Source organism: Schistocerca cancellata, chromosome 7 (assembly GCF_023864275.1).
Source record: "Schistocerca cancellata isolate TAMUIC-IGC-003103 chromosome 7, iqSchCanc2.1, whole genome shotgun sequence".
Classification (NCBI taxonomy): Eukaryota; Metazoa; Arthropoda; class Insecta; order Orthoptera; family Acrididae; genus Schistocerca; species Schistocerca cancellata.
Genome location: NC_064632.1, coordinates 589,975,001 through 590,002,672, shown reverse-complemented (window position 1 = coordinate 590,002,672; position 27,672 = coordinate 589,975,001). Strand labels below are relative to the sequence as shown.

The window sequence follows — 27,672 nt, the reverse complement described above, 5'->3', positions numbered from 1 at the left end:
AATAGGAAGGGGGGAAAAGTAAACAGTGGTCCCTTTGTTGTACTTCCTTACTGTACAACTGTTTAAAAGTGCTGTACCAGTGAAATTATTTGTCTGCTCATTATAAAATATATTATAAAATTAACTGAATTCCTCATCAGTGCTTGACAGAACATGACAATAATATAATCATTAAAAAGAAAGACTTTCATAATGTTCTGAAAATATTATTTATTTGATCGAAAGTTGGCTTTGGACTTCTTAGCTAACAGCTGCAACAAGCTAAAACACCAACTGCTTTCCTTTCCTACGAAACAAAATTGTTTTAAATGAAACAACAAGTTCACTGTTACCAGTCACCGTTTTATTCTTTATGTACTCGAAAAAGAATAAAACGGTGACTGGTAACAGTGAACTTGTTGTTTCATTTAATGCCAGTAACAGTCACGGTAAAGCCTAACCTAAAAATGTTCGCATTTAAAATTGATTTAACTTTTGATAATGGAGTATCACTTACTTCTTCTCCTTCTCCTTCTTCTTCTTCTTCTTCACCTTTAATGTGTTGTTGGCTATGTTCCTCGCTGTCATGAAAAACAACTGAGCAAACCTGTTGTAAGTGCAAATAGTGAATTAAAGAAAATCTAAAACTGTGACAGATTTATTAATGCTGAATTTTCCTACTGATTTAAGTATACTAAAAATTAAAAAAATGAAAGAAACATATATGGCAGTAGCAACTAGTAATTTGTTTGTCATCAGAAAAAATAATGCACTGACAAATTAATGTTGTCCACTATAAATAGAAAGAACCATTAACACTGGATCAAGATCAATATACACAATCCACAGGCTTCTGATTTGGCAAGCATTGTTACACAGAATGCAACTATTAATTCTATCAGAATTAATATGACTAGCAATTTCATCTGAAGTTTAAAATTCTAATGTTATTTTCACATTCTTTAAATATAAAAAAGTTGTATGAACTAGCAACAATAGCAAAATAATGAAGGTAAAAACTGACAAATATTTTTAATTGATGGAACTGTACCTTTTATAGCTGGAAATTGTTGCTGATAATCATGGTTGATGGGTTACATTATTGCCAGGAATCTGCTTGCCTTATCTCCATTCATCCACTTTTGAACTGAACTGTCTGTCATAGTGAGCTAATGTGTTTGTGTTTCATAGATACTGTATACTGTACTCTGTACACAATCAGGTCTGGTTTCACTCTTTTTTCCTTCTCTTTTTTGGTACTTTGGGTCAGATTTGTTTGTTGTGTGAATCTCTTCACAATGTAGGAAAATATCTGAGAAAATGACTATGCTATTTCCAAATTTCACTTTAGTAATAACAATAAGACTGTCCCAGCAAGTAAATAAATTTTGGAATCCATTCCGGTTGATCTGAAGACAAATTTCTCATTAATCTGACAATAGATGTAGATGTAGTAGTAGTAGTAGTAGTAGTAGTAGTACATTCTCAATGCTATATTTCAGCACTCCGTAATCAGACAAATTTTGCAAGAAACACAAGTGTTCAGCAGAATCAATATCTTTAGTGTGTAAATAAGTACAAATAAATATTTCTTTGTGAGTAAGCTGACACAATGTATACTATCAACTGCACAAATTAAAAGAACATCACCATGTTAAGAAATGTAGCATGGATACAAATTTTCATAAGGGAACTATGTTTAAGAGTTTTATTTCACCCATTTTTGTTCACCCTGCGTGAATATAAGGCACAACAAATACTGTGGTTATTTATTGTTTTTCCTCCACCTGCTCAAGCAACAATGATTTACTTGTAAGATCTCTCCATCATAATCTCTCTTAACAGTCCTGAAGATGTTTGAAGCATTTTAACAAAACCAGCTAGGGACAACTCAGTATTTTTGTTTATTTTCCATGGTGCTAAAGCCACGCAAAACATGTTTTGATCAATATCAAAATTGTATTGCACATACTTATATTTGTAATATTCATTCTTTGAAAATCTACACCAATATTTTTATTCTCTGTTTTACGACTGGATTCTGCAACTATGCAGTGCAACTGTTTATTCTCTGAGCCATGTTGTGGACATTCAAATGTTGTCTTTCACTATGAATTAATCAATTCAGCTTTTATTTATTTATTATATTTAATTTTTTTATTTATTTATTTTTGTTCCATGGGAGCATATGATCAGACGTAAGTTGATCAAACAATGGAAACTCCAGGTAGGAAGAAAGAAAAGATACATTGCTACTTACCATAAAGAGGACATGTCAAGTTCCAGACAGGCATGATTAAAATACACTCACATATAGCTTTCGGCCTTCATCAGTAAAGACACACACACACACACACACACACACACACACACACACACACACACACACACACAAAAAGCAAGCAAGCAAGCACTTCTCATGCGCACACAGCTGCCAACTCCAGCCGGATTCCGGCCGGAAAGCAACATCACTTGGGACACATGCAGCAATATAGAGGGAGTGGGGAAGGGGAACAGGAAGGGATGGTAGTATATGGGTGGGGAGAGAGACGAACACTGTCCGGTAGAGTGTGCAGGAACTAGACTAGCATCAGGAGGTTGTGGGGCAGGGAGGTGGTGGTGGGGGAAGGAACAAAAAAGGAGAGGAATGGAGAAAGTGTCCGGATGTATTGGCAGAGGGCTGCAGATAAATACATTGGGAGACGAGAATGGGGAGGAGATGATAGGAGAGAGAAGGTGGAAACTGTTAGGTAGATGGTGTGTTACTGTAGGTTGAGCCCAGGATCATTACGAGAGCAGAGAATGTGTCGTAAGGATAACTCCCATCTGCGGAGTTCAGAAAAGCTGGGGGTGAAGGGAAGGTTCCAGATGGCTCAGTGTGAAGCAGCCATTGAAATCAAGTGTGTTCTGTTCAGATGCATGTTGTGCCACAGGGTGGTCTACTTCGCTCTTAGTCACAGTTTGGTGGTGGCGGTTCATCCTGGTGGACACCTGGTTGGTAATTGTACCAATACAAAAAGCTGTGCAACGATTGCAGCATAGCTGGTAAACGACATGGCCGCTTTCACAAGTGGGCCGGTCCCTGATGAGATAGGATAAATCTGTGACAGGACTGGAAAGGGAGTTGGGATTGGGAGTGGCATTCGGAGGTTGGGTGGGCGACGGAACACCACTTTTGGAGGGGTGGAAAGGTTCTCGGGTAGGATGTCCCCCGTTTCAGGCACAGCGATAGGTAATCAAAGCTCTGGCGAAGGATTTGGTTGAGTTGTTCCAATCCAGGATAGTACCTGATGACAAAGGGGACACTCCCTTATGGATGGTTTTTGGGGGTGGTGGGAGGTTTGGGGTTGTGAGGAGAAGTGGCACAGGAGATCTGTTTGCAAACTAGGTCTGGGGGATAGCGCCTGTCTGTGAAGGCCTTGGTGAGACCCTCAGCATACGGAGCAAGGGAGTTTTGTCACTGTAGATATGCCGTACCCCGGTGTGCAGCACTGTGTAGTATGCAAATGTGGCTTCTTGCACTGAAAGGTGCTTATCCATGTCTGAAACTATCTTCACCAATACGTAGTTGTCAATTTTTTTATCTTTAAGATTCAACTTGAAGAGCAGCTTTATGTTTTTTTGTACTTCATGTGAGTAACAAGTCAGTGTGTCCTCCATGTGAAATCCTAAATTTCGCACCACCAACTGTACACTCAGCATTCTCTCCCGGTCTTTTAATAAAGGGGAATTCTTGCAACATTTTAATCTTTAGTTTGTACTTGAGTGTTTCCAATTATTAACACAGACAATATTTAGATAAAGGTTATCAAAATCACTGCTGCAAGTACCGAAAACTTAAGCTACCATACAACAGAAAAACACACCACAGGTAGAAAATATGCAATTGTTAAGAAGTATTATAAAGTAGTATTATCAAGTTTCTGAATGAATCAATATACAATAACGAATCTCAAATACAGTTTAGTTTTTTCATACAAATGAAGTCTAATGTCTATGTTCCAAAACTTCAGGTGAACAAACCATTGTGTAGGTGATTAATTTAGAAAGGAAAAAAGGTCACACTGTGAAATATGAAAATCCAGGACATTTTGTCATCTCCAAAGAGGATTTGAGGACTTTGAGACATTTTGTTAAAAATCAGGACTGTCCTAAAAAAATCAGAATGAATGGAATCCCTACTTATGTATTACCCACCACTCACTTATTGGCAGGTCAGTGGCTGCACCCTCAATATTTGTTTAATCTAATTAACTGCCTCGTAGTGACCTGCATAATGATCCACACCTGTGGTCCAGGCGCATAGTTGTATGGTGTGCCATGGAATTTGCAAGACGCTACCACTGGCAGAGATCTCCAGACTTGGATGCGCACCCAGCCTCTCCATAGTGCACTCTACTGCCAGCTGACAGCTTATAGAGTCGAGCCCAGCTAGTCTTAACCTCAGTCATATGTTTACATCCAACCTCTGTCTCTCAGGCCAGTACATCAGCCAGTATATGACAAATATTCTTGGAGTAATAAAGTGTTGTGTTTGCTATTATCTGTGTGTTCTTGCAGTGAGATGAGACTGGCAATGAGTAGGGTCATTTTTTGTTTTTCATTCTGCAGTTGCTTTTCTCATTGTGTTGTGACATGAAAGCTCTGCTTCAAATGTTGTTGTGCCTGCAAGTAGACACCAGTGTGGCAGTTTTCCTGTTTAATGCCCAAACATATTCATATTTCAGCTCTCCTTTGTTGTCATCAGTAAACAGGCACCTAGGGGGATAAGGTAAACTGCAAATCCCCTTGCTTGGTCAATTCACAGCTGACGTTACCTATACATCAGTAACTCGGCCTACCTTTACTGTTGCTCAGGATGCTAGTGCAGTAAACATTTTCTGGCTTGGTGCCTCTCATGCCTTTGGCTTTTCAGTCATGGACTCCATACAACTGATATCTGCCAATGTCCCTCATCAGTCACTGAATTCTCTGTGCTCTGAATTTCAGGATATTTTTTACAGAAGACCTAGTATGTGCCACAGACTTTAAAGCCCACATAACCTCGACGTAGTCGGCTCATCCTAGACTTCTTTTTGTTCTTGGTGGATTCCACAGCAATCTGTTCCAAATCCAAGACGGAGCTGGATTGGCATCTCTAGGGGCTGTGGTTTCAGTTTGCTCTAGTGAATGGGCCACACCCCCTGCAATCATAAAATCCCTCTAGTAAACGTTGACTTTGCTGTGATTTTAAAGTCACCAGGAATTCACAGTCTTTGGTTGGCACATACCCACTGCCACATCCGGAAGAGCTGTTCACACACTTACCAGGTGTCAGTTCTTCTCCACCGTACCATCAGTTACCCTTCGATGACGAGTGCAAGCATATCACGGTTCTTACTACACCTTATGGTGTGTGTCAGTACCAAAGGTTAATGTTTGGCACGGCAAGTGCCCTTGCAATTTTTCAACACTATAAGGAGCACGTCACGTCCACTATTCCGCACTGTTTCACCTACCTGGACGATGTTACTGCATGTAATACAAGTGACCCCCTGCACAATCTCCGAGTCAGTCTTGAAATAATTCGAGCTGTGGGTCTGCATTGTGATCTACAGAAGTCTAAACTTTTCAAACCCTCTCGAGTACCTGGACCACGGCAAGGTGTTCAAACACTAGTGAGTCGTTTCACTGTATGAACTGCAGGCTTTCTTGGGTAAAATTGCCTATTATGACCAATTCAGTCCCGGGGCATCCATCATTGCGCACACTCTCTACCTCCTCCTCCACAAGGGCGCTTCCTCTCTCCGATCTTCATTGTGCAATCAGGCCTTTTCCACACTGAAGGACTATCTCAGGTCAGTGCCATATATAGCTACTTTTGATCCTAACAAATCACTGGTTTTGGCTACAGATGTCTCGCACTATGGCGTGAGGGCAGTTCTTGCCCATTGGAATGCAGACGGCTCAGAGTAGCCACTGGAATTTGCATCCAAAACTGTCAGTCCAGAACAAGTCCACACTCAGGTTGAGGCAGCAGCTCTGGCGGTCACCGAATTTCAAGTGCTCTTGTATTGCATCAAATTCTAACTCGTTACTGACCACAAGCCATTAATTTCATTATTCGCTCCATTGGCACAGGTCCCCGATAAGGCAGCCAAACTCACAGGTTACTGTGATGGGCATTCTTCCTTTCCGAATATCACAATGACATCCATTTTAGTCCCACCCCATGCCATGCCAATACTGGCACTTTATCCAGGCTTCTCACTGGTCCAGACTCCAAGTTTCATAGAGAGGAGCTCTTATGCTTTCATTTGGATGTTGCCTTCTGCCAAGCAGTAGACTGCTTTCCTATCACTGATACCCGGGTCACCAGGTCACAGCATCCGACCCCATCCTCAAGTAGGTCATCCACCTTGTCCAGCTGGGTTGGTCATGCTGTCCTTCAGGCCACACTTCCAATCCACTTTATAACTACTTTGTCATGCATAATCGTCTCTCACTCTTAGACAGCATCCTCCTCCTCCACCTCCCCACGGACAACGCAGCTCCCAGGGTGGTCATTCCTGCGAGTTTGCAGTGGGAGGTCTTACAGCTGTTGCGTGAGGGTCACTGGGGTGTTTCCCACAACAAAGCCTTGACTTACAGACATGTGTACTGGCCCTGCATTGACTGTGAGATGGAGCATTTGGTTGCTGCAAGTCCCCAGTGCCCTAGCCAACAGGCAGGTCCAAAGGCTTTGTTTTCCCCCAAGACCTCAAGCAACCTAGACCTAAGAATGCATCCATGTGGATTTTGTATGTCTGTTTCTGAATGTGTCTTGGCTGCTGTCATTGACAAGTTTTCCATACAGAGTCTGCTGCTCCTAAACCACTACAGAACTTGATATTCAAACCCTTTCAAAAAAAATTTCTGTGGAAGGTTTCTTGACTACTCCTGTTTCTGACAATGGATGTCAGTTCTTGTACCAGGCAATTTGTGATTTCTGTGTGCAGTCAAGCATTCGGCATGTTCGCTCTCCTCACTTTCACTCCAAATCTAATGGTGAGGCCAAGTGCATGGTTCACACCTTTAAGGCCCAGAAGAAAAAATATCTGCAGGGATTCCCCACCAAGGAGGCATTACTGTTTTTCCTATAGCCTACTGGATGACTTGCATTGGTTCCAGTAACCCTGCCAAGCTTCTCCATGGATGGCCACTGTGGATGTTGTTATACCTCCTCTGTCATGTTCTCACCTGCAGTTGTATTCCACCGTACCACACTTCCTACCAGGGAAGGTTTTGATCAGCACCTCCGTGGTTACCAGCGACAACTGTGTGTCAGAACAGATGCCACATCTATGGTCTCCAGACTTGTGACTGGGAGGTCTGGCACCATCAAAATCAGCTCCAAGTCCAGATGGGCACCCATGTGTCCAGCTAGGCTGCACCACCACCTTCAACTGGTGGATAGGTTGCTGGGTGTCACCTATCCACCAGTATTCCAGCCTCAATTTTTGCCTGCATCAGTGCCGCTGATGAGACTATGACATTACAACCTCTGGCAGCTGCCCCAGTGCCCCTCCAGCTGGTGGATACAACCATTACTGGATCGATGTCATTTGTGTGGCCTCAGCTTTCAGTGGAGTCACTTCCACTTTTCCTCCACTGTCGTATGTCACCACAGATTCTGAATTGGACTGCCTGTCACTGGTCCCGTCATTTCGCGCTCCCACAGTGGGGCTTCAGAGCACTCTTCACACTGGCCACTTTCATCCTTATTCCTCTCTGCTGACAGAGAGTACTTCTCCCCTCTCACCTCCGAGGTCTCCGTGTACATGAACACCGTCTCCACATTGAGGTCATCCACTCCTTGCCCACCTCTCCACATTGAGGCTATCCACTCCTTGCCCAGTGTATCAGTGAACCTCCATTCCCAAGGGGAGAGGGGTGTAGCTACATGTGTAAGGTTCCATACCTGAGATCCACGTGTGTAGCTTTATGCCATGTCACAGAAATCAGTAGAAACTAGCAGCGCCAGACATCTCTGTTCTCTTACGTCCTCACAGCCTCTAAATATTTTACTCTACAGGCCAGACGACAGCTTACGGAATTGAGCTCGGGCAGTCTCGCCCTCAGTCATATATTTACATTCTGGCAATGTGTCTTGGACAAGTAGAGCAGCCACTCCATGGCTGTACCAGTATTCTTGAAGAAAAAAGCATCGGGTTTGTTGTTATCTGTGTGTCTTGTAGTCAGAACATGCCTGGATGGCTAAGTTGTAAGAGCACTGCCAGCTAATGGCAAGACTCTCGATTCTGAGCTCGAGTCCCAGTCGAGCACACAGTTTTAACCAGCCAGGAAATTTCATAAAAGCACTCACTTTACTGCAGAGTGAAAGACCCACTTTGAAAAAAAAATGCTTTTTTTTATGGGATTGATTAATTATCCAAACAGTCAACTGTGAAGGTACTACCAACATGAACGAGTGTTGCTGTTTATCTCAACTAACAGTCCAACAAAATCTGTTGTTCCTCTACAGACCCCTTATCATTCTGCATTCTGTCGCATTGCAGCCAAGCCATGTGGAGACTCTCCACACCACAGCAGCTGCATCAGTGTGCCAGCTCTACATTTCACTGTGTCAGCAGCTCACCTCCCTGCACTCAAGCCACTACCATGCCTGCCACCCAGTGCCAGAATATTACGAGAAGAATGAAACACACTATACTATCCAGACTTTTTATGTTCATGGTGGAGTCAAGTTGAATGATTAAATAAAGAACTATGTCTATGTCCACCACTGGTGTGACTGCAGCTCCCCACACTTCACACTTGTCTCCCAAATCCTGCTGCATTTGGGTGCCCATTGCGGGGCCATCCTGCGTTCACTTTTTGCATTTGCTGTCAAGAATTGAGATGGCTGGGAGACTATATCTATCTACATCTACATGATTACTATGCAGTTTACAATTAAGTGCCTGGCAGAGGGTTCGTCAAACCAAATTCAAGCTATTTCTCTACTGTTCCACTCTCTAACAGCATGATGGAAAATGAACAAACAAATCTTTCTGTGCAAGCTCTGATTTCTCTTATTTTATTTAGAGGATCATTTCTCTCTATTTAAGTGGGCACCAACAAAATATTTTCACATCGTTTAGAGAAAGTTGGTGATTGAAATTTCATGAGAATATCCTGTTGCGGTGAAAAATGGCTTTGTTTTAATGACTTGCCACCCAATTTCACATATAATATCCATGACACTTTTCCCCCATTTCATAACAACACAAAACGAGCTGCCCCTCTCTGGACTTTTTGATGTTCTCTGTCAGTCCTAACCCATGTGGATCTGACACTGCACAGCAAAACTCCAGAAGAGGGCAGGCAGGCATAGTGTAAGAAGTCTCTTTAGTAAACTTGTTGCATTTTCTAAGTTTTCTGCCAATTACTCACAGTTTCTGGTTCACTTGCTACACAACATTATTTAGATGATCGTCCAACTTGAAGTTATTCATAATTGTAATCACTAAGTATTTAGTTGAATTGAAAGCCTTTAGATTTGTGAGATTTATCACAAATCCAAACTTCGCAGATTTGTCTTGTTACTAATGCTTTCATTGCTTAGAGTCAACTGCCACTTTTTGCACCATACAGATGTCTTGTGTAAACCACTTTGCAGTTGCTTTGATCATCTGATGAATTTACAAGACAGTCAATGACAGCTCATTGGCAAACAATCTTAGTGGGCTGTTCAGGTTGTCTCCTAAATTGTTTATGTAGATCAGGAATAACAACAGAGCGCCTGTATCTCTTCCTTGGGGAATGCCAGATTTTACATCTGTTTTACTCTATAACTTGATCAGTTACTATCAATTGTGAGCTTTCTGACAGGAAATGATGAATCCATTCGCACAACTAAGACACCACTCCATAGGCACACAATATGATTAGCAGTCGCTTGTGATGAATGGTGTCAAAAGGTTTCTAGAAATCAAAAAAATATGGAATCAATTTGACATCCCCTGCCGATAGTGCTCATTACTTCATGAGGATAAAAAGCTACCTGTGTTTCATAAGAAAGATATTTTGTGAATCCATGTTCGCAGTTTGTCAATAAACTGTTTTCTTTGAGGTAATTCAAAATGTTTGAGCACAATATATGTTCCAAAATCCTACAGCAAATCGACATTAGTGATATGCGTCTGTAATAAGTGAGTCATATTTTCTTATTTTGGTTGTGGTGAGACGTGTACAATTTTCCAATCTTTCTTTTGATGAGCGAGCAGTTGCATGTAATTGTTAAGTACGGAGCTATTGTATCAGCATGCACTGAAAGGAATCTGACTGGTATACAATCTGGATCGGAGGCCTTGCCTTTATTAAGTCATTTAAGCTGCTTCACTAGAACAAGGATGTCTACTTTTAAGTTATTCATACTTGCAGTTGTTTTTGATGCGAATTCTGGAATATTTGCTTCATCTTCTTTGCGGAAGGAATTTCAGAAATCTGTATTTAGTATCTCTGCTTTAGTGTTTGTGGTCGTGTGTGCAAGAGTTGCATTTGCGTGAGTGTATATGTTTATGTTGTCTATTTCTGACAAAGGCCTTGTTGGTCGAATGCTGACTTGCTGACAGTCTTTTTGTTGTGCATACCTGTGACTTAGCGTCTCTTGTTATATGGTGAGTAGCAACTATTCTTTCCATAATATTGATACAAAGCAGCCATACGGGGAGGCACTGCACAGGTGCGACAAGAGTTACTGGCCCTGACACCATTAATTAAACCACTCTGTTTTCAGGAACACACTGGACATAACAGCAGTAAATCCACCAACAATGTCTGTAGAAACTTATTATAAAGGGAGAACACAATGAGAAAGTTGTACAAAGACTTTTTTGTATATTATGAGCAGCACAGTAGCCCAGAAAGTAGTCTATTAGGATACAGATGGAAAAAGCATATTATGGGCAAAAGAGAGTAGCTGGAAAGTGACTGGCAGAGGAAGTAGATTCATGGCATCTGAGAGGTCCGTGACGAGAGGCCACTGGACTACGCACATTGCCTGCAGCCTGTCAGCCACCACTACGAGTTGTACTGAGTAACTGCTGTGAACTCTGCCGCTGTTGGGCCGATACCTATGGATCTCTGCCATACCATCCCAATGCTGGCAGCCAGCATGCTGCCACCACCTCCACAGGATCACTTACCACCACTGGAGTCCAACCAGCAGTTCAGTGTCTAGAGCTGGGCAGCACTGCATGCTGGCCAACATCACTTGCAGCCCATGCCATGCCACGGCTGAGCCACTTGCAGCCCATGCCATGCCACGGCTGAGCCACGTGCAGACACTGTGCCACTGCTGGTTAGCAGTGTGCCAGATCTACATTATACTGTGTAAGCAGCTCACCTCTCTGCACTCAGACCATCACTATGCATGCTGCTCAGTGCCAGAATATTATGTGAAGAAGAAAATGCACTACAATGCCTGGAATAGCTGGATGGAAAAGTTAAAGACTTTCTTGGCAGCTGTGCATGCAGCAGCAAAAAATATAGGGAGGCTACTGATATAATCAAACACTCTAATATGGAGGATAGTTATTGTCTCGCTGCCAGTAATTCCAGCCCACCGGGCCATTTGCGTTCACCAGCAAGCACCACCACTCAACCTGGGTTTAGTAGTGAAAACAGTGGCCATGAGGGAAATGCCGTGAAACCTTAATGCTTCCTGTGGGAAAACATTACCCTGATTTGCTATAGCCTATCACACAGCTGTCCCCCTCCTTAACAATCTCTCTTCAAACTGTCCAGTGACATCATGTGATACTGATGGCTACCAGATAACCAAAATAGATAGTATATAGGGGAAGACATTCACTAGCATCCAGTAGTTAACTGCTCTGAAGAGGATTACAGAAAGCCAGCTGAAACCTTGGCATTTTAGTTGCATTTGCATTTTACAATGACACGGCCTAATACCCATTTTATTCAAAATGACATTTCGCCATGGAAACCTACAAACATATAAATTAAAAGACATTTACATTCATGGTGGAGTCACGCTGAATTATTAAATAAATGACTGTGTTTACATCCACCGCTGCTATGGCTGCAGCCTCCCCATAATTCACGTGTCTCCCAAACCACCTACAGAGCCTACATCACCCCAAAAGGTCTCTGGCATATCCTGAAAACCAAGAACTATTCACGTTTCACGGTGATTTCTCTGCAGCTACCACCTTCCTGTCACAGTGCAAATGACAGTTCAGCTGAAACTGATTTTTATTGGCAACAGCATAAACCATTAAGGAGAAAATTTATTGGGAGAGTGTGAAAACTCCAAGACCCTTAGGGGGCCTCTGCATGATGTGTTATCTACTTCACACACGCTATTCTTACACTTCATATTTGGAGAACAGAATGCTTTATTTACTTTATGGGCACTAATGCAGAAGACAATTCCTAAAGAAGGAAGTGCAAATATGCAAAAATATGCCAACAGCCCTGCCTTTTAGTCTACACAATGAGAGTGTTCTAAGAGTGAATCATTCTGAAGTGACAAAAATGTGGTGCTACTGTAATACCAGTTACATTCAAGAACAGGCCAACACGCTGCAATGTGTTTGAAAATAGAAATATCTTGTATATACTTACATGAGTTGCCATTTTAAATACATATATTGTACAAACTGACATACATGTGTCTAACTCACCTCAGATGCAACTGGTTTGACTTCGTAGTCTTCTTCAGGTTGCTCCTCCTTCACACACACAAATTCAAAGGGCTGTAACAGAAGAGAAGTGGCAGTTGAGAGGTGGAAAGAGCAGCTGTTAATTGAACAAGCAGTACAAAAACCAGACAAGAATTGTAAATCATTAAAGATTCACTTTAGATACAAAATCGGGAAACTGAAAAGGCTTTATAAAAGAGAAAAAGTGTCCTATTTTATGATGTGATTTGCAGAAAGTGGAACCGCTATTAAAAATTCTGCAAATTGTACAGGAAAGGAAAATAATGACTTCCTCGACATAATGAGTATGAAGCACACTTCCACAACAGAAATTCATTAACCTTGGTGGATATTGTGGGAATCTCCAAGAGTCCATTCCCCAATTATGGTATTATGTGCACAGGTTGCAACACCAGAAAATGGCAGCAAAACACAACAGACCTGCACAGGACTGACACTTGGTGCAAGAACTGGCAGCTTAATCACACTAAAAATATAATGTATCGAATGTACATAGTTGGAGACATTTAGTAGGATTTCATTACCATTTATAATGGAATGACTGTATCGTATTACTAGCCAAGAAGGCAAGTTTGGAGTTGTTCATTTGCCTGGTGCATGTCATTCTATTTGATCCCACTTCAACAACTTCCACATGTGTGATGGAGATGAGAATATATAAAAGATAATTTATAAATGTCAGTTCAGTTGCTGGGGGTGGGGGGGGTGGGGGGGTGGGGGGGTGGGGGGGGGGGGGAAGGTTCTACCAACTGACAGAAGTTTATATCCAAATGTTTGACAAGAAGCTTGTATCAATAGTAAATAATCAAATAACAGGAAAGAGAGACTAGTTTCTGCAGGAAATAAAATACATGTGAAATACTGGAACTATTTATTACACTGACAAATTAGTGTAGAGCAAAATCATTCCAGCAAATTCACATGGCAGAAATAAAAAATAACTTCAGTCACCAAAAAATTGGTACAGGTCTTTACAGAGGAACTGTGCACCAATGCAATGGCTGGAAGTGTTGAAATGAAACACCATTCCACTTCTGGAAAGATGATTACAATATGCCACATTCGGAATAAACAGAAGTTTGCACACAATGCTGGTTTGCTTTTCCCCCAGGCAGAAGATGGTACCAACTATCATTGAGAGACAAATGCAAAGCTCTATTAAGGGTGGTTCAAGAAAATTAAGAAAAATTACCTACATAGAGCTATGTCTGTGACTGATAACACTTTGTATCAGATAATGAAACAGAGGAAGGGTTCTATTGTTGAATGGCTTTACAATGAATTTACAAAAGCAGTTCCCATATCAAACACCAGGAACTCATTAGTAGAGCGAACTGTGTTCAGTAGATAAAGGACTCAAAATTCTGTGCTTGCTAATCGCATACTGCGAATTCCACATCATATAACCTTATATGTAAATTGAAGGTAGAGAGGCGAGGAAAGGAATGGAAAGGGGAGGGGAGGGGAGGGATCACTGCTGTCAGCTGCATTGGGACATTATGCAGAATCAACAGCAACATGTAAAAATGTGTACCAGACTGGGATTTGAACCCATGATCTCCTGCTTACTAGGCAGGTGTGCTAACCACTGCGCCATCCGGGACACAGTGTTATCGCAGCTGCGCCGACTATCTTGGCACTCCTCACGGCTGATCTACACTACCACACTACCATCGGACATGTCCGAAAGAACAGACACCACACATTCATATAAATCAGATAACGTGTTTGGGATGTGTCAAAAACATGGTCACAATAGAATACAAAACTTTTAACGCAACTGTCACACTATACCTTTGCTGCTCCATTTTGCAAAAAGCAACTGAGGGATTTTCTAAAATCACCAATCACAAATTTTATTCCATCTAGTTACTGCATTTCGTAAGTTGACTTTTTATTTACTGGTGCTAATGGGTATATTCTTTAAGAACTGTTTTATATGGAGAGTTCATAAGCTGTCTCCAATTTTCATCTTTCTCAAAAGCGAGATCTCTCTCCATGGACATGTGACAGCCAGTGAACATCGATATGCTGCACCAAGGGTGGATAGCACATTTTTCACTCTCTACTGTAGGATTGTCAATCATTATGACGGCAGCAGGATGGTGCTTTAGCAGCTGCAACCTTACACGGATTGATGCCAGTAACCAATTTGTTTACAAAGTTGCATGTCACAAATATGAAAATTGTTAATAAGGAATGGTTTGTAATACTACCAACTAAAGTTAAAGGAATATAGCATCTTTAATTTCACCAAAATAGATACGAGAATAGGCCCAATCAAAGTGTATTCATATAATATTCCTGCGAGAAAATGACACAGTAGAAATCATCAAAAACAAGCCAGTAATTAGGGAATTTAAGTCCTTAAGACTATCAACAGGAAATTGTTCACGAAAAAATGGTCTGGCTTTCCAGTTCTTTAAAGCTGGTATTCCCTAAAAAATGCCCAAAAAGCATGCTTTTATGAATACTACAGGAAGTGTCACCTTATTTGCTACTAAAGAAGCATTGGAACTCAAGATGAATTCAAAGTGAGAAGTAAATTGTTATGAAATGAATGATTCGTCAGCTCACCACCACCACCACCACCACCACCACCACCACCACCACGCTCACGATTACATTCACTTCACAGGCAGTCTGAACAGTTATCAACTGTAAAACAGTTGCCTACGAAATGGCATTAACTGGAAAGGCCTGCTCCGGGCAGTCTTTATTGGGGAAAAAGCATACTGCAACTGTACAATCACTGAAAGCTATCACTACTGACACACATATGATGTGCAGACCTGACTCTGCCTGACAAATTGTGGTAGCTGCTGTTCTACTTGTCAACACAGTACTTGCAAACAATCGCCACAGCTGCTAAATTGGAATTTACTATCAACACTAAACACAACTTTCTGCAACTCATCCTCCCACCTGTATCTCTCATCTATACCACTGGAGGTTGGTTGCAAAGTGGAGAGGTGCTAAGAGGAAGTGCTACGCACACCACTCTCAATCTCAATCTCCTAGTCCATCTTTATGATAAGATTCACTTTGCTCTTAGCTGACATTTTGGATGCTATTGTGTGATCAGTGAGACGTTCCTGCAGGTACAAATCTGTACCTATTGCCATCCAGAACCAGCAAGAGCACATGTACCACTCTTCAACTGTCTAATACATATATGCACACACTGATACACAATTGACATCAACATGGGCAATTTGGCAGCTTTCCACTGGCTGATAATACAAGCTGATGGAAACTCAGTCAAGCTCACAAACTGTACTAATCAATGTCAGCTTGGGACAACTTGGCAGCTCTTACTTAATGTTATGGGTATCATACTCTGTGGATCTTGTGGAGAGGTGTTTCTGGGATGTGGAAAGAAGAGGATGTATATTTTATTAAGTATAATACAATGAAAAACCTTAAATTTACCAATGCTCATAAAGATAGGGTACTAATATAAATAATTTAACATTAATTTTAAGGGTTCTGTGAAGGTATTCACTACTAGAGCAGAAAGAGTTATTCAACAAAGTTCTCCATTTCAGCTAAACTCCACGTCACTCTCAACACATTCAACATACACTGGCACACGTGAGTACCCAGTACGTGACTTCTTTCTCCACAAATGTGAAGCTTTTGAAGTATTGGTAGAGTTTACTTAAGGTCCTCGTGATGTATTCGAGATATATTTCTTAAGAAAAGAGAAATAATGGTAACAACAAAGAACACTGGTAAATGTGTGTATTGTGAAAATTGTCAAAATGCCATATGTTTTGGTGGCATGTCTTTCAAATAACATTAGATATAAATCTTACAAAGTCCTTCTGTATCTATAGAATATTATCTCTTTAAACTAAATTTTCAAAACACAGTTCTAAAAGCCATTTGTTAGTAAAGATAGGTGAAATTTTTAAATATCCTACAGCTCTAACCTTGCTTACTGAAAATTTATTTGAACTAAGAAGTCTAATATTATCCCTCTTAAGGACTGTAAGTTAATCATCATCATTCTTTGGCATGTAACACACACGTATAAGGAATGTTATCCACGGAGTCAAACTCGCATCATCTGGCTGTCTGCATTCAACATTTTCTACACACACGCACACGCACACACACTTAAAAAGCATACAAGAATTGTCATAAAATAAAATTATTCATACATGACTTCTATGTCTTACTTTAAAATTGACAACACTTGATACTCTGTTTTGCTTCATCATGCTACCACTCAATCACTGCATTAACACTGACTGCATCTGCATAATGCCACACCAGCTGCCTTCCCATACACTGACTTGCTCCATAAACATAAAGTATACAGCACCAACTGGCTGCACTGAACCACCAACTATTCCATTGTATCCCAGAGATGTCAAAGCAGATATGGAAAAACAACAGTCCCAATAATTATATACACATGGAGCCATGAGTGTGCCAATGGTTGCAGCAGAAAGAATAAGTAAGTTAAACATCATCAACAAGTGGTAGTAAGCAGCACATATGCTGTAAGTACAATGAGGTGACAAAAGTCATGGGATACCTCCCAGTATCATGAAGGACCTCATTTTGCCAGACGTGTGGCATGGACTCAACAAGTCAGTGAAAATCCCCTGCAGAAATACTGAGCCATGCTGCCTCTACAGACATCCATAATTAAGAAAGTATTGCTGGTGAAGGATTTTATGGAGAAACTGGCCTCTCAATTATGTCCCATAAATGTTTGATAGGATTCATGTCAAGCAATCTTAGTGGGCTAATCATTCACTCAAATTGTCTAGAATGTATTTCAATGTATTTCAAACTAAGCATGAATAACAGTAGCTCAGTAACATAACTACTTTGCTTGGGAACACAAACTCTACGAATGGCTGCAAATGGTCTCCAAGTAGCCAAACATTAACATTTCCAGTCAACGATCGGTTCAGTGGGACCAGATGACACAGTCCATTCCATGTAAACACAGCTTACTCCATTACGGAGCCGCCACCAGCTTGCACAGTCCCTTGTTGCAACCTGTGTCCACGGTTCGTGGGATCTGCACCACACTAACTCTACCACCAGCTCTTACCAACTAAAATTGGGACACATCTGGCCAGCCCACAGTATACAGTTGTTTAGGGTTCCAGTTGTTTAGGGTTCAACAGATATATTCATCATATGTCCCAATATGATTTTTAGTGCTGCTAGTCTGTTAGCACTGACATCTCTACGCAAAAGCTGCTACTCTTGATCATTAACTGAAGGCCATTGGCCACTACACTGTGCATGGTGAGAGGTAATGCCTGATTTTTTTTTAAATTCTTGGCACTATGAATCTTGGAATACTGAATTCTCTAATGATTTCCAAACTGGAATGTCCTATGCCTCTAGCTCCAACTGCCATTTCATTTTCAAAGTCTTTAATTCCCGTAGTGCAGCCATAATCACATCAGAACCCTTTTAACTTGAATCACCTGGGTACAAATGACAGCTCTGCCAGAGCACGGTCCTTTCATACCTTGTGTATGCAATACTACAGCCATCTGCATAAGTGCATATCGCTATCCCATGACTTTTGTCACCTCACTGTATGGTGAATCACCTAATCCACAACGGAATGAGGAAACAAAAAGAACTACCTAAGGACAGAAAGATTGGTATCGTGCCATATCTAGAGAAAATCTCAACAAAACTGGTGGTGGTGGTTGTTAGTGTTTAACGTCCCGTCGACAACGAGGTCATTAGAGACGGAGCGCAAGCTCAGTTAGGGAAGGATTGGGAAAGAAATCGGCCGTGCCCTTTCCAAGGAACCATCCCGGCATTTGCCTGAAACAATTTAGGAAAATCACGGAAAACCTAAATCAGGATGGCCGGAGACGGGATTGAACCGTAGTCCTCCCGAATGCGAGTCCAGTGTGCTAACCACTGTGCCACCTCGCTTGGTAAAACTGGTGAATACATTTAAACCATACAGTGTCCAGGTGGCATTCCATGTGGCAAAACTTAGAATAGTTTAAAGTAAACTGCAACAAATGGAAATATACAGAGTGTATCATGCAACACAAAGTATGAAGATCAAATAGGAAGAATATACTTGACAAGTTATAGAAAGAGCACACAGACCATACAGCCAAGGAAATTACGGAATAGCTCCAGTAGGCAAGCGCAATTACAACACAATCCATCCAGTGAAAGGTATTGAAGAGGATTTAGGCTTGGTAGCAAAGAAAGGAAACTTAACCTACTTGAAGAACTAGAAACTATGTTTCATTCCATAATGTGCTCAATGGACAAATCAGAGGAAACTCTAAACATTCTTCAATTAGGTCATGGATTTTTTTGAATTTAGCAGTAATATGATACATGCAAGCAATTTTCATAGATAACTATTGGCAATATTGTTTCTTTGTGTCCTCTTGACAAATGCGGAATACAATGGAGTGGTTAGTGGTTCAATGAAGACAGTTGGCGCCGAATACTAGCTGTTTACAAAAACGAGTCAACGTACAGCAAGGCAGCTGGTGTGACATTAAACAGATGCAATAGGTGTTACTGCTTCAGAAAAGCAGCACTTCGATGAATGGGTGGTAGTGCAGTGAAGCATAATAGAGGATCAGGTATTCCCAATTTTGAAGTCAGACACACTTGACACCCAAAACATATGGCTGTGATTAACATTCTTTTTATTTATGTGTTGCAAGTTAAATAATAATGACAATGAACTAAGGTGCTTCAATAATTGAAGGGTGTCAGTTATCTAGTTACCAAACTAAACATTATCTACTGCTTGTATTTCATTCGTTTGAACAGACTAGTTTTGCAGCTTCTATCAGAAGCACTACATTCCATTCAATGAGCCTTGACAAAATTTAATAATAATCAACCTATCTTATACTACCAACTGATAGGATCATTTGCTGATTTTTCAGTATGAAAGCTCATGCTATTTCTTACTCCCGAACTTTTATTATCTGGAAACAGGTCAACATTTGCATCATCTGGCAATGCGAGTGGAAGGCAGGTCATATGTATTAGAAACAACATAGGACACAAAGTAGAACCTTGAGTCACATCACCTCTAACTGATTCAAATTTCAAGTGCTACACAAGCACCATGGAATGATACATTTTGCTATCCATCTTGCAGATAAGATAAGATAAAAAAACAATAAACCTGCTGTGTCTACTACCCCATAAAATCCATACCACTGTCACACACAAACCAGAATTGAGCACCAGTTACGATAGCAGGGTCAATAACAGTAACTACCACTTCACACTGAAGTACGTTTATTGAGCATGCACAACAGTACAAATGGCGCCGACCTGCCTGTCGCAGAAGAGTGTGCTCATATTTATATGTTTAATAGTCTAGCAAACTAAAATATTCCACAATTAAGTAAATTCAAGAACCTTAGAAAAATCACAAATGATAAATAATTGCAGTATGCAGTAATTGAATCAGTGACCTGCACATTCCAGCCAGCTAACAACTACAGTCTCTACACTGCAGCAAATGATATACTTGCAGCTACTTTTTTCACATATTTAGTCAGTTTCCTTCACATGGCAACACTGGTGGATCCTATGTTCTGGTTGTGTTGTCGTGTCCTTATGCACACAATGATTTTCAGATAGAATTATTTCTGTTGATTCACAACAATGTACTGGACAGGCCTTTAAATTCATTTTAGAAGGCCCTACCACAAAACACATTTCAGAACTGTAATAGGGTTTTATGTAAAAGACATGGATAATGCATGTCAATTTCTGTCTCCTCAGTGTAGACCACAAATCACATTTCAGAACTGTGATACGGTTTTATGTAAAGGACATGGATAACTCATGTCAATTTTTGTCTCCTTGGTGTAGGATTATCATCCTAGACTTTATATGTGGTATCTGAGAAGTGATAAGAAATACAGTCGAGGCCAAAGTACCACTTTTATTATTTTTCTGGTAGCCCAACCATGCACACAGGTGTAAAAATCAATACAAAGTAGAATGGGTTACATCTTACAGGTCAGTGTTTGGCATTATAACATTCGTGGTCAGGATCCCGGGCATCCAATGTCTGTATGGCAGCTCTCTTGCTTCTTCAATTCTTGTGATGACCTGTTTGACCTAATCGTCCTGAGCATCATCAGGCTGAAACACAGAGTACCCATTTTCTCAGCCTTGTTGAGAGGATCATGGGAAACTGCGAAACCTGTAGTGACTTGCTTTGCAGTGTCGTACACAAGTGTCATAACAGGCAGTATCATGTCACAATCTACCCTCTTGACACCAACAAAAATCAAGAGCATATCTTCCGTCACCTTTTCACAAAAAAATCCTTGAATGCATTCATCTATGGGTGCTGGACAACTATCATTCTGTGGATGATGCTGCATCATGAAATTATTTCTGACGTCAGTTTCTACTGAAACAGTTTTACATGCTCAGTGATCACTACGCAGGGTGCTCCATGCTCAAAGTTATGTCTTCGGAAAAAACATGGCAATTTCCACAGCTACAGATGTCAGAATGCCTTGCTGATAGCACAGCTGATTAAATATTCAGTGCATTTATTTCCACTTGAGAAGCCTCTGCAAGAGGTCAGTCCAATCCAGTGAAACACATCAACAGCAGGAGCTCAGACATTATTTCTAGTTTTTTTAATTAGTTTCCACTCTCACTAAATATTACGATCAGGTAGAGGTTGCTGCAGCTCATTACCAGCTCTTTCGTTTGTGGGAAAAGCCAGAACACACATACTGTCGGTGGATCACTGAACTTCAAGGTTTGACCTGACTGTGTCACTTTCAATGTAGCTGTCAACGGTACTATAGTGAAACAATGATTCATGATGCAATTGCGCACAACGTGCCAGACAGTAGGATTTGTGAAAAAATTCTCAAACATTCTGATCCTACACTGAATCAAATGTTACTCATACTGTTTGTGAAATTAGTCATTGCCAGATGATGTGTGCTACTTAAGTTAGACACTGGCACTTCCGTTACACTGTTTAATCGTGGCACTTATGAACAGTTGGACTCACCACAGTTGACAAAACTTGCACATAACTTACTGTGTATAACGGTCAGGACATTCCAGTGCTTGGAACATGTAGTCTGCCTGCCACATTTCAGTCTCTCACCAGAACTGTGACAATTACAATTTTGCGTTTGCAAAACTGTGGAAATATTTTTGGATTACATTCACTTCATTTGTCTGGTATTTGTATTCAGGACAATGTACTTTCTGTTTCTGCTCTTAACCCAAAAGCCAGTGTTACTCAATGGCTTGCGGAGTTACCCCGTTTATTTTCTGAAGGACTTGGCAGAGCAGATAATCTTGTGGCGCACGTTAAAATGAAGGACAATGCGCAGCCTAAATTTATTTTGTGCATGTTCTGTCCGTCTTGCACTTAGAGACAAAGTTTCAAGTGAACTTAGAGAATGGGGAAACAACGGTGTTATAGCTCCTAGCTAGTCCTTCTCCCTTAGTAACCTTAACACACCTTTCTGGAAGACTTTGTCTTTGTGTTGACTTCAAATCCGTTGAGAGTCCACAAACAATAATGGATGCTTATATGTTGCTTCACTCTGAAGAACTAATGGACAGGCGTGGTGCAGGCTGATATTTTTCAAAAATTGACTTACACAATACATATTTGCAAATTCCACTAGATGAAGAGTCTCAGAAAGTGTTTGTGGTCAACACACATTTACGGTTCTTCCAATTTTTGCACTTCCCAATTTGCAGAGCTTCAGCGCCTGCCGTATTCCAGTGCTAATTAGAACAAATTACTGCAAAAGTTCCATTCTGCTCAAATTACTTGGACGATATTGTGGTGTTGGGATGTACACTGGAAGAACATATCAGTAACCTTCATATGCTTTTTCAAATGCTTTATTTCCAGACTGAAATTCAGTACTTAGGTAATACTCTATGTAGCCATGGTGTTCATCCCCTTTACTCACATATGCTGGCCATCGGGACCTCCCTGCCCTGCGGAACATGACAGAATTGCAGTCAGTTCACAGGAAGGTGAAAAATTATACCCGTTTTATACACTACGCAGACCAGACAGCAACTCCATTGTATTGCCTGCACTGGAAGAATGTGCCCTTTTGTTTGTAACAAAGAGTGTCAGGATGCATTCTAGATACTTAAAAGCGCCTTGTTGAGTGAAAGATGCCGTGTTCATTTTGATCGTGCTGAGTCTGTGGTTTTGGCAGTGGATACTTCTTCATAAGGTATCGGAGGTGTGCTCTCACACAGATTTGGTTCACAGGACAGACTGATTGATTGCTTTCGCTTCCAAGTTATTGACCAAGACTTGAGCAACTACTCCCAAATACCGAAAGAAATGCTCACTATTACCTATGGTGTAACAAAGCTCCACAGTTATCTGTTTGGTCGGAAGCTTTACTTAGTGACAGACCATAAGCCACTTCGCTCTTTGTTTCATCCATCCAAACCTGTTCCACCATGGACGGCTCAGGAGCTACAACACTGGGCTTTGTTACTGTCACAATTTCAGTGCAAATATTGTACCTGCCCACGTCAAAGCATGCAAATGCTGACACCCTTAATCGGCTTCCTGTTGGTCCTGAATCTGAATTTGATGCTTCTGCCGCATCTTGTTATCAAATTGATGCACAAGACTTTTCCACTGAACTATAGGAAAATTGTACAGGCTACAGAAGTAGACACTGACTTGAACCTTCTGTTGCACTGCATCTGTAATGCTTGGCCTAATTCAGTGAAAAATATTCAGGATTCTTTTTTGTGCTGATATTTTGCTCATCGGCATAGCTTCTCCATCAAGCATTGTGTGATTTTATTGCAAAACAACTCTGAAAATTCGCATGTTGCAAAAAAATGTATTGTGACTACTCTACCACAGACACTGGAGAATAGTATGCACAAAACAGTTAGTGCGTTGGTACTGTACTTGGCTGGGCATGTATGCCCACATTGAAGAGATGACATCACAGTGCACACTTGTGCTGAAAACGTATTGGCACCAATGAAAATGTTTTCAGCTTGGCCAAAGTCTCAATTGCCATGGCAATGAGTGCATATTGACTTTGCTAGTCTCTTTGGGAACACTATTGGCCTTATTGTTGAGGACTCTTTTAGCAAATATCTATTTGCAGTGCCCATGAACTCTACTACATAGTGTAGTATCATTCAGGCTGTGTCATCTTTTTTTGCTTGGAAGTATTGCCTGAAGTGTTGTTAGTTACAGACAATGGATGACAGCTTATGACTCAGGATTTTGAACAGTTTTGTACAACTAACGGATTCACTCAGCTTACCAGCAGTCCATTTCATCCTCAGTCGAATGGAGATGCTGAATGATTTGTGCATACGTTTGAGCACCTGATGAACAAACTACATGTGTCCCACACATGCGAGCTAGCGCTGTTGCTCTTCCTCACAATGTCCAGCTCCCAGCCCCGCAATGGTCCGTCACCGGTGGAGCTTCTACACGGTTGGCATCACTGCACTCTGCTCCAGTTGCTGCACCCACTGCACCACACGGCACCTCCCACGCTCCGCATGTATTGCTTTGCACATAATGATTCTTTTTTTTTTTTCAGATCTTTTGGTTGCACCAGGTGCTGGGAGAGAGGAATGATTCTTCAAAATTTGGGCACTTGCATGTATTTAATTCAAAGTCCTGCTGGGAAGCTGTGCCATCATCGCACACTTTCTGTCCCGATTCGCATCCTAGCAGGATCTGGCGGCCAGCGCAGCTACCCCCGCGACCAATGGAGCTGGACCCATCACCTTCAATCCGCAGCAGCTCAATGTCCTGGTACCCTCCATGGACCCGGGAGGTGCTGCTGTCGCTATCATCGTCATCATCGCCGCACTCTCCGTATTTTGTGAGACTGACTCAGAAAGGCGGTGGATGCCTTCCCACAGTTTTCCAACCAATGTTACCCTCGGAGCAGAGGACGGATGTCGGTGTGCAGCCAGGGGCTCGGAGTTGGTCCCAGTTGCGGCTCCTGTCTCCTCACCCCACACAGCTTCCTGCCTCTGCCCCCTTCCCCTGTTGTCATAAGATAGCTCCATACATGACAATGGTGTGGCACTTTGGGTGGGTGGGGGGGGGGGGGGGGAGGGAGGGAGGGAATGGGCATTCCTACAGCATCGACTGCACATCGTTCAGTGCAGCACCGTGAAATAGCATCAAGAAGGCACTGACCTATGCGCCAACAGAATGAGCAGGCAGCACCACATCTCCGGGAAGACAGAGTACAGTGCCTCCTGTCAATGCTGACTTAAGCAGCTGCCCATCACTGGTTACCTCCAGTTCGGTAGCAGAATTCAAGAGTACCAGTGCTGAATAACAGGAAGACAATACTTAGCCTACATGGTGCGAGTAGTAATAGAGAATAAAGTACTTGTACATAGGAGACATGGGAAGCACAGGAATCACAGAAAGTTATGGTTCTTCTCTTTGTAGAAATAAAGTGTTGGATTAATCAACATGTGATATTCCTGCTACTAGCCTTCGCAGCTTCTCTCCTTCCTTGTTTGTGTACATGCTGACTCCCACAGTAGCTGCCACAACAGTAACAATACTAAGGAATGGTTGGCTATAAATGAGCTGGGCTGGTCAGCAACCATTTTCCTTCCCTTAGATTATAATACCTTTCATATACTCTTCCTCCTAACAATCTTTGATCTTCTTTGATGTTTCCGTCTTTCTCAAAACACTTCAGTAATGCTGGCTCTTTCCTCTGTTCATCTGCAGTATTTATTCATGCAACAATGACTGGGATATCACTAGCACTGTGAAGGTCCTCTAACAGATTCTAAGAAAGGGAATTAGAATTCTTCTGTTTGTGTCTATTTTTTTTAAATACTACAGTAATTAAATATTTCTGATGCTTCAGTGCCCATCTCACCAGTTGTTCTAACGGATCCTCCAGGCTTGTCAGCGACCACAAAGGACTGTCGTCAGTAGCAACAGTGAATGGTCTGCAGTATAAATACAGTCAGAACTTGCTGATAGTTCAAAAGCAATTGCAAGACACTCTCTGTCAGTTATAAAGTAATTCTTCTCAGACTTACACAGTACTCTCACGTTGAAAGTAATTATTCTTTCACCAATTTCCTGTTTTTGCACTAGAACTTCACTTATCCTACAACTACAAGCATCAGTCTGCAGTTCCATATTGCATTCTCATCAAAAAGTGCCAGGACTTGTGCAGATGTCAGAACAAAACCAGTGACCCCTCATGTCACCAACCATGGTCTATAACCTCTATGTCATGGCGAATGACACACAGCATGCAGTAGTGTTTTAACTTTTACGTGAAGATGATATGGTACACAAGAAAAAGTCTTAGTTAAATCACTAAGTACTTTCACTGGTAATAATTTCTGATTTCTTTATTTGAGTATGTCATATTTCAGGACAAATATTGCCTGTCTTTATGAAAGCTACACTTTACATTAATGAAAACGTCTTTCTGAAGTAAGTGAATATAAAGTCTATTCGTGTATAATTTTCGGCAATTTTTGAAAATTCTGACAGTAATGAGACTGGTAAGGCATTCTTTACTATCCTCTCATCATCTTTCTAGTAATACTGCTTGTCGAAAGCGTAAGTATGTTCCTAGGAAAACACCAAAACTAATTACATAAGCAACTTATTATATTACATAACTCCGGTCACATTTGATTATTTACTACAGATTTTATTGTAACCCTTTTGACATTTAGTTTTCAGAGGGTTGATAAAAATGAAAACTTTTGGAATGCCTATCCCAGAAAATGTAAGACTAATCACTAAGGACTTGTTCAAATCTAACTTACTTAGAGTCAGAAGGTAAAACAGCAATATCTAATACCAGAATGATGCTGAAGAAAACATCATATGTGCATATCCTGACATGAAATAATATAATGCTAATATATAAATCAGTAACACTGTGATAACATTTTGCGCATAGTTGCCCTTACAGTTCTCGAAAAGGGACACTTGTTTGTGAAATACTATTTCTGCAGTTGATCAACTGTCAATTACTTTTGGTTGCTGGGCTACAGGAAATTCATTTGAAGACCTAAAATTCACAAGTGCAATATTATCCCCATCAATACTCCTAATCATGAAACACGCTCAGCTATCATAGAAAGCTTGAAACATTATGCACATGTAAGGAAAGGTGTATGTCAGGGCTTCACAACATACGTGCTCGCGGAGCAAGCTGTGAGCAGCAAGGCGCGAGCATGGAGCAGCGCAAGTACGCTACCCCCACTACCGGACCAGAGCGGAGAGTGGGGAGAGTCACGTGGGGCACACAACAGCTGCCGCCAGTCAATGTAAATCCGCAGCCACGTGCAGGGATATCACTCACGAATATTACTGTGACAAATGAAACAAATAAAGGAGAATGTACACGTGCCACATAATTTTATTAGCTTAGTGTATGCCTCTACATTCATATTAATTTGTGAACTGTTACACAATAAAAGGTGTCACTGAAGTGTGGGATTCTCTGTTATCTTGTACTTTTTGCCCTTTACATTTGCGTCTATGTTCGGAGTAATTGTTCTTGTGCATCGTAGGCGCAGCGTGCAGTTTCAATTTCGATCAGACAATGCGTTTCTCAGGCGTGTCTTGTTACATTTCATTGCAGAGAACAGTTATTCACAAACATACATGGAACCAAACACTGATATTATTGTAGCTGCCAGTTTGTACAAATGAGGAAATTCTCTGTCACACTGCAGGTCAATAATTTCTAGTTGCAGCTCGGGACGAATCTCTTCAATATTCGCTGAAAATGGAGAGGAGAACAGATCAGAATCACTGTATAGTGCTGTCAGATCTTGAAAGCGTTGATCAAATTCTTCCTTAAGGGCAACTAAACTATGTGAATAACGTTCACAGTCTTTGTGAACATCTTGCATGGATGATAATTTAGGAAAATGAGCTAGATTTCCTGTTTCCAGCTGACTCACCCAAAGTGTCAATTTCATTTTA

The 27,672-nt window shown here is 41.2% G+C and overlaps 1 protein-coding gene and 1 non-coding gene across 6 annotated transcripts in view; both read right to left on the bottom strand.

The window, feature by feature from the left end:
* The window catches only part of LOC126092101 (gastrula zinc finger protein XlCGF17.1-like), a 183,630-nt gene that overhangs the window by 98,181 nt on the left and 57,777 nt on the right, over positions 1–27,672 (bottom strand). For 4 of the 5 annotated variants that reach the window (XM_049907532.1, XM_049907531.1, XM_049907527.1 and 1 more), the window contains exons 4-5: positions 12,651–12,722; positions 497–586 (exon numbers count right to left, since the gene is read on the bottom strand). In XM_049907532.1, the coding sequence (XP_049763489.1) occupies positions 497–586; positions 12,651–12,722 (162 nt within the window). The remainder of the gene's footprint in view (positions 1–496; positions 587–12,650; positions 12,723–27,672) is intronic. The other variant, XM_049907530.1, reaches the window with a different exon arrangement.
* Trnat-agu (transfer RNA threonine (anticodon AGU)) lies at positions 14,219–14,293 on the bottom strand. The gene has a single exon. It is a non-coding gene; the product is annotated as a tRNA-Thr (tRNA).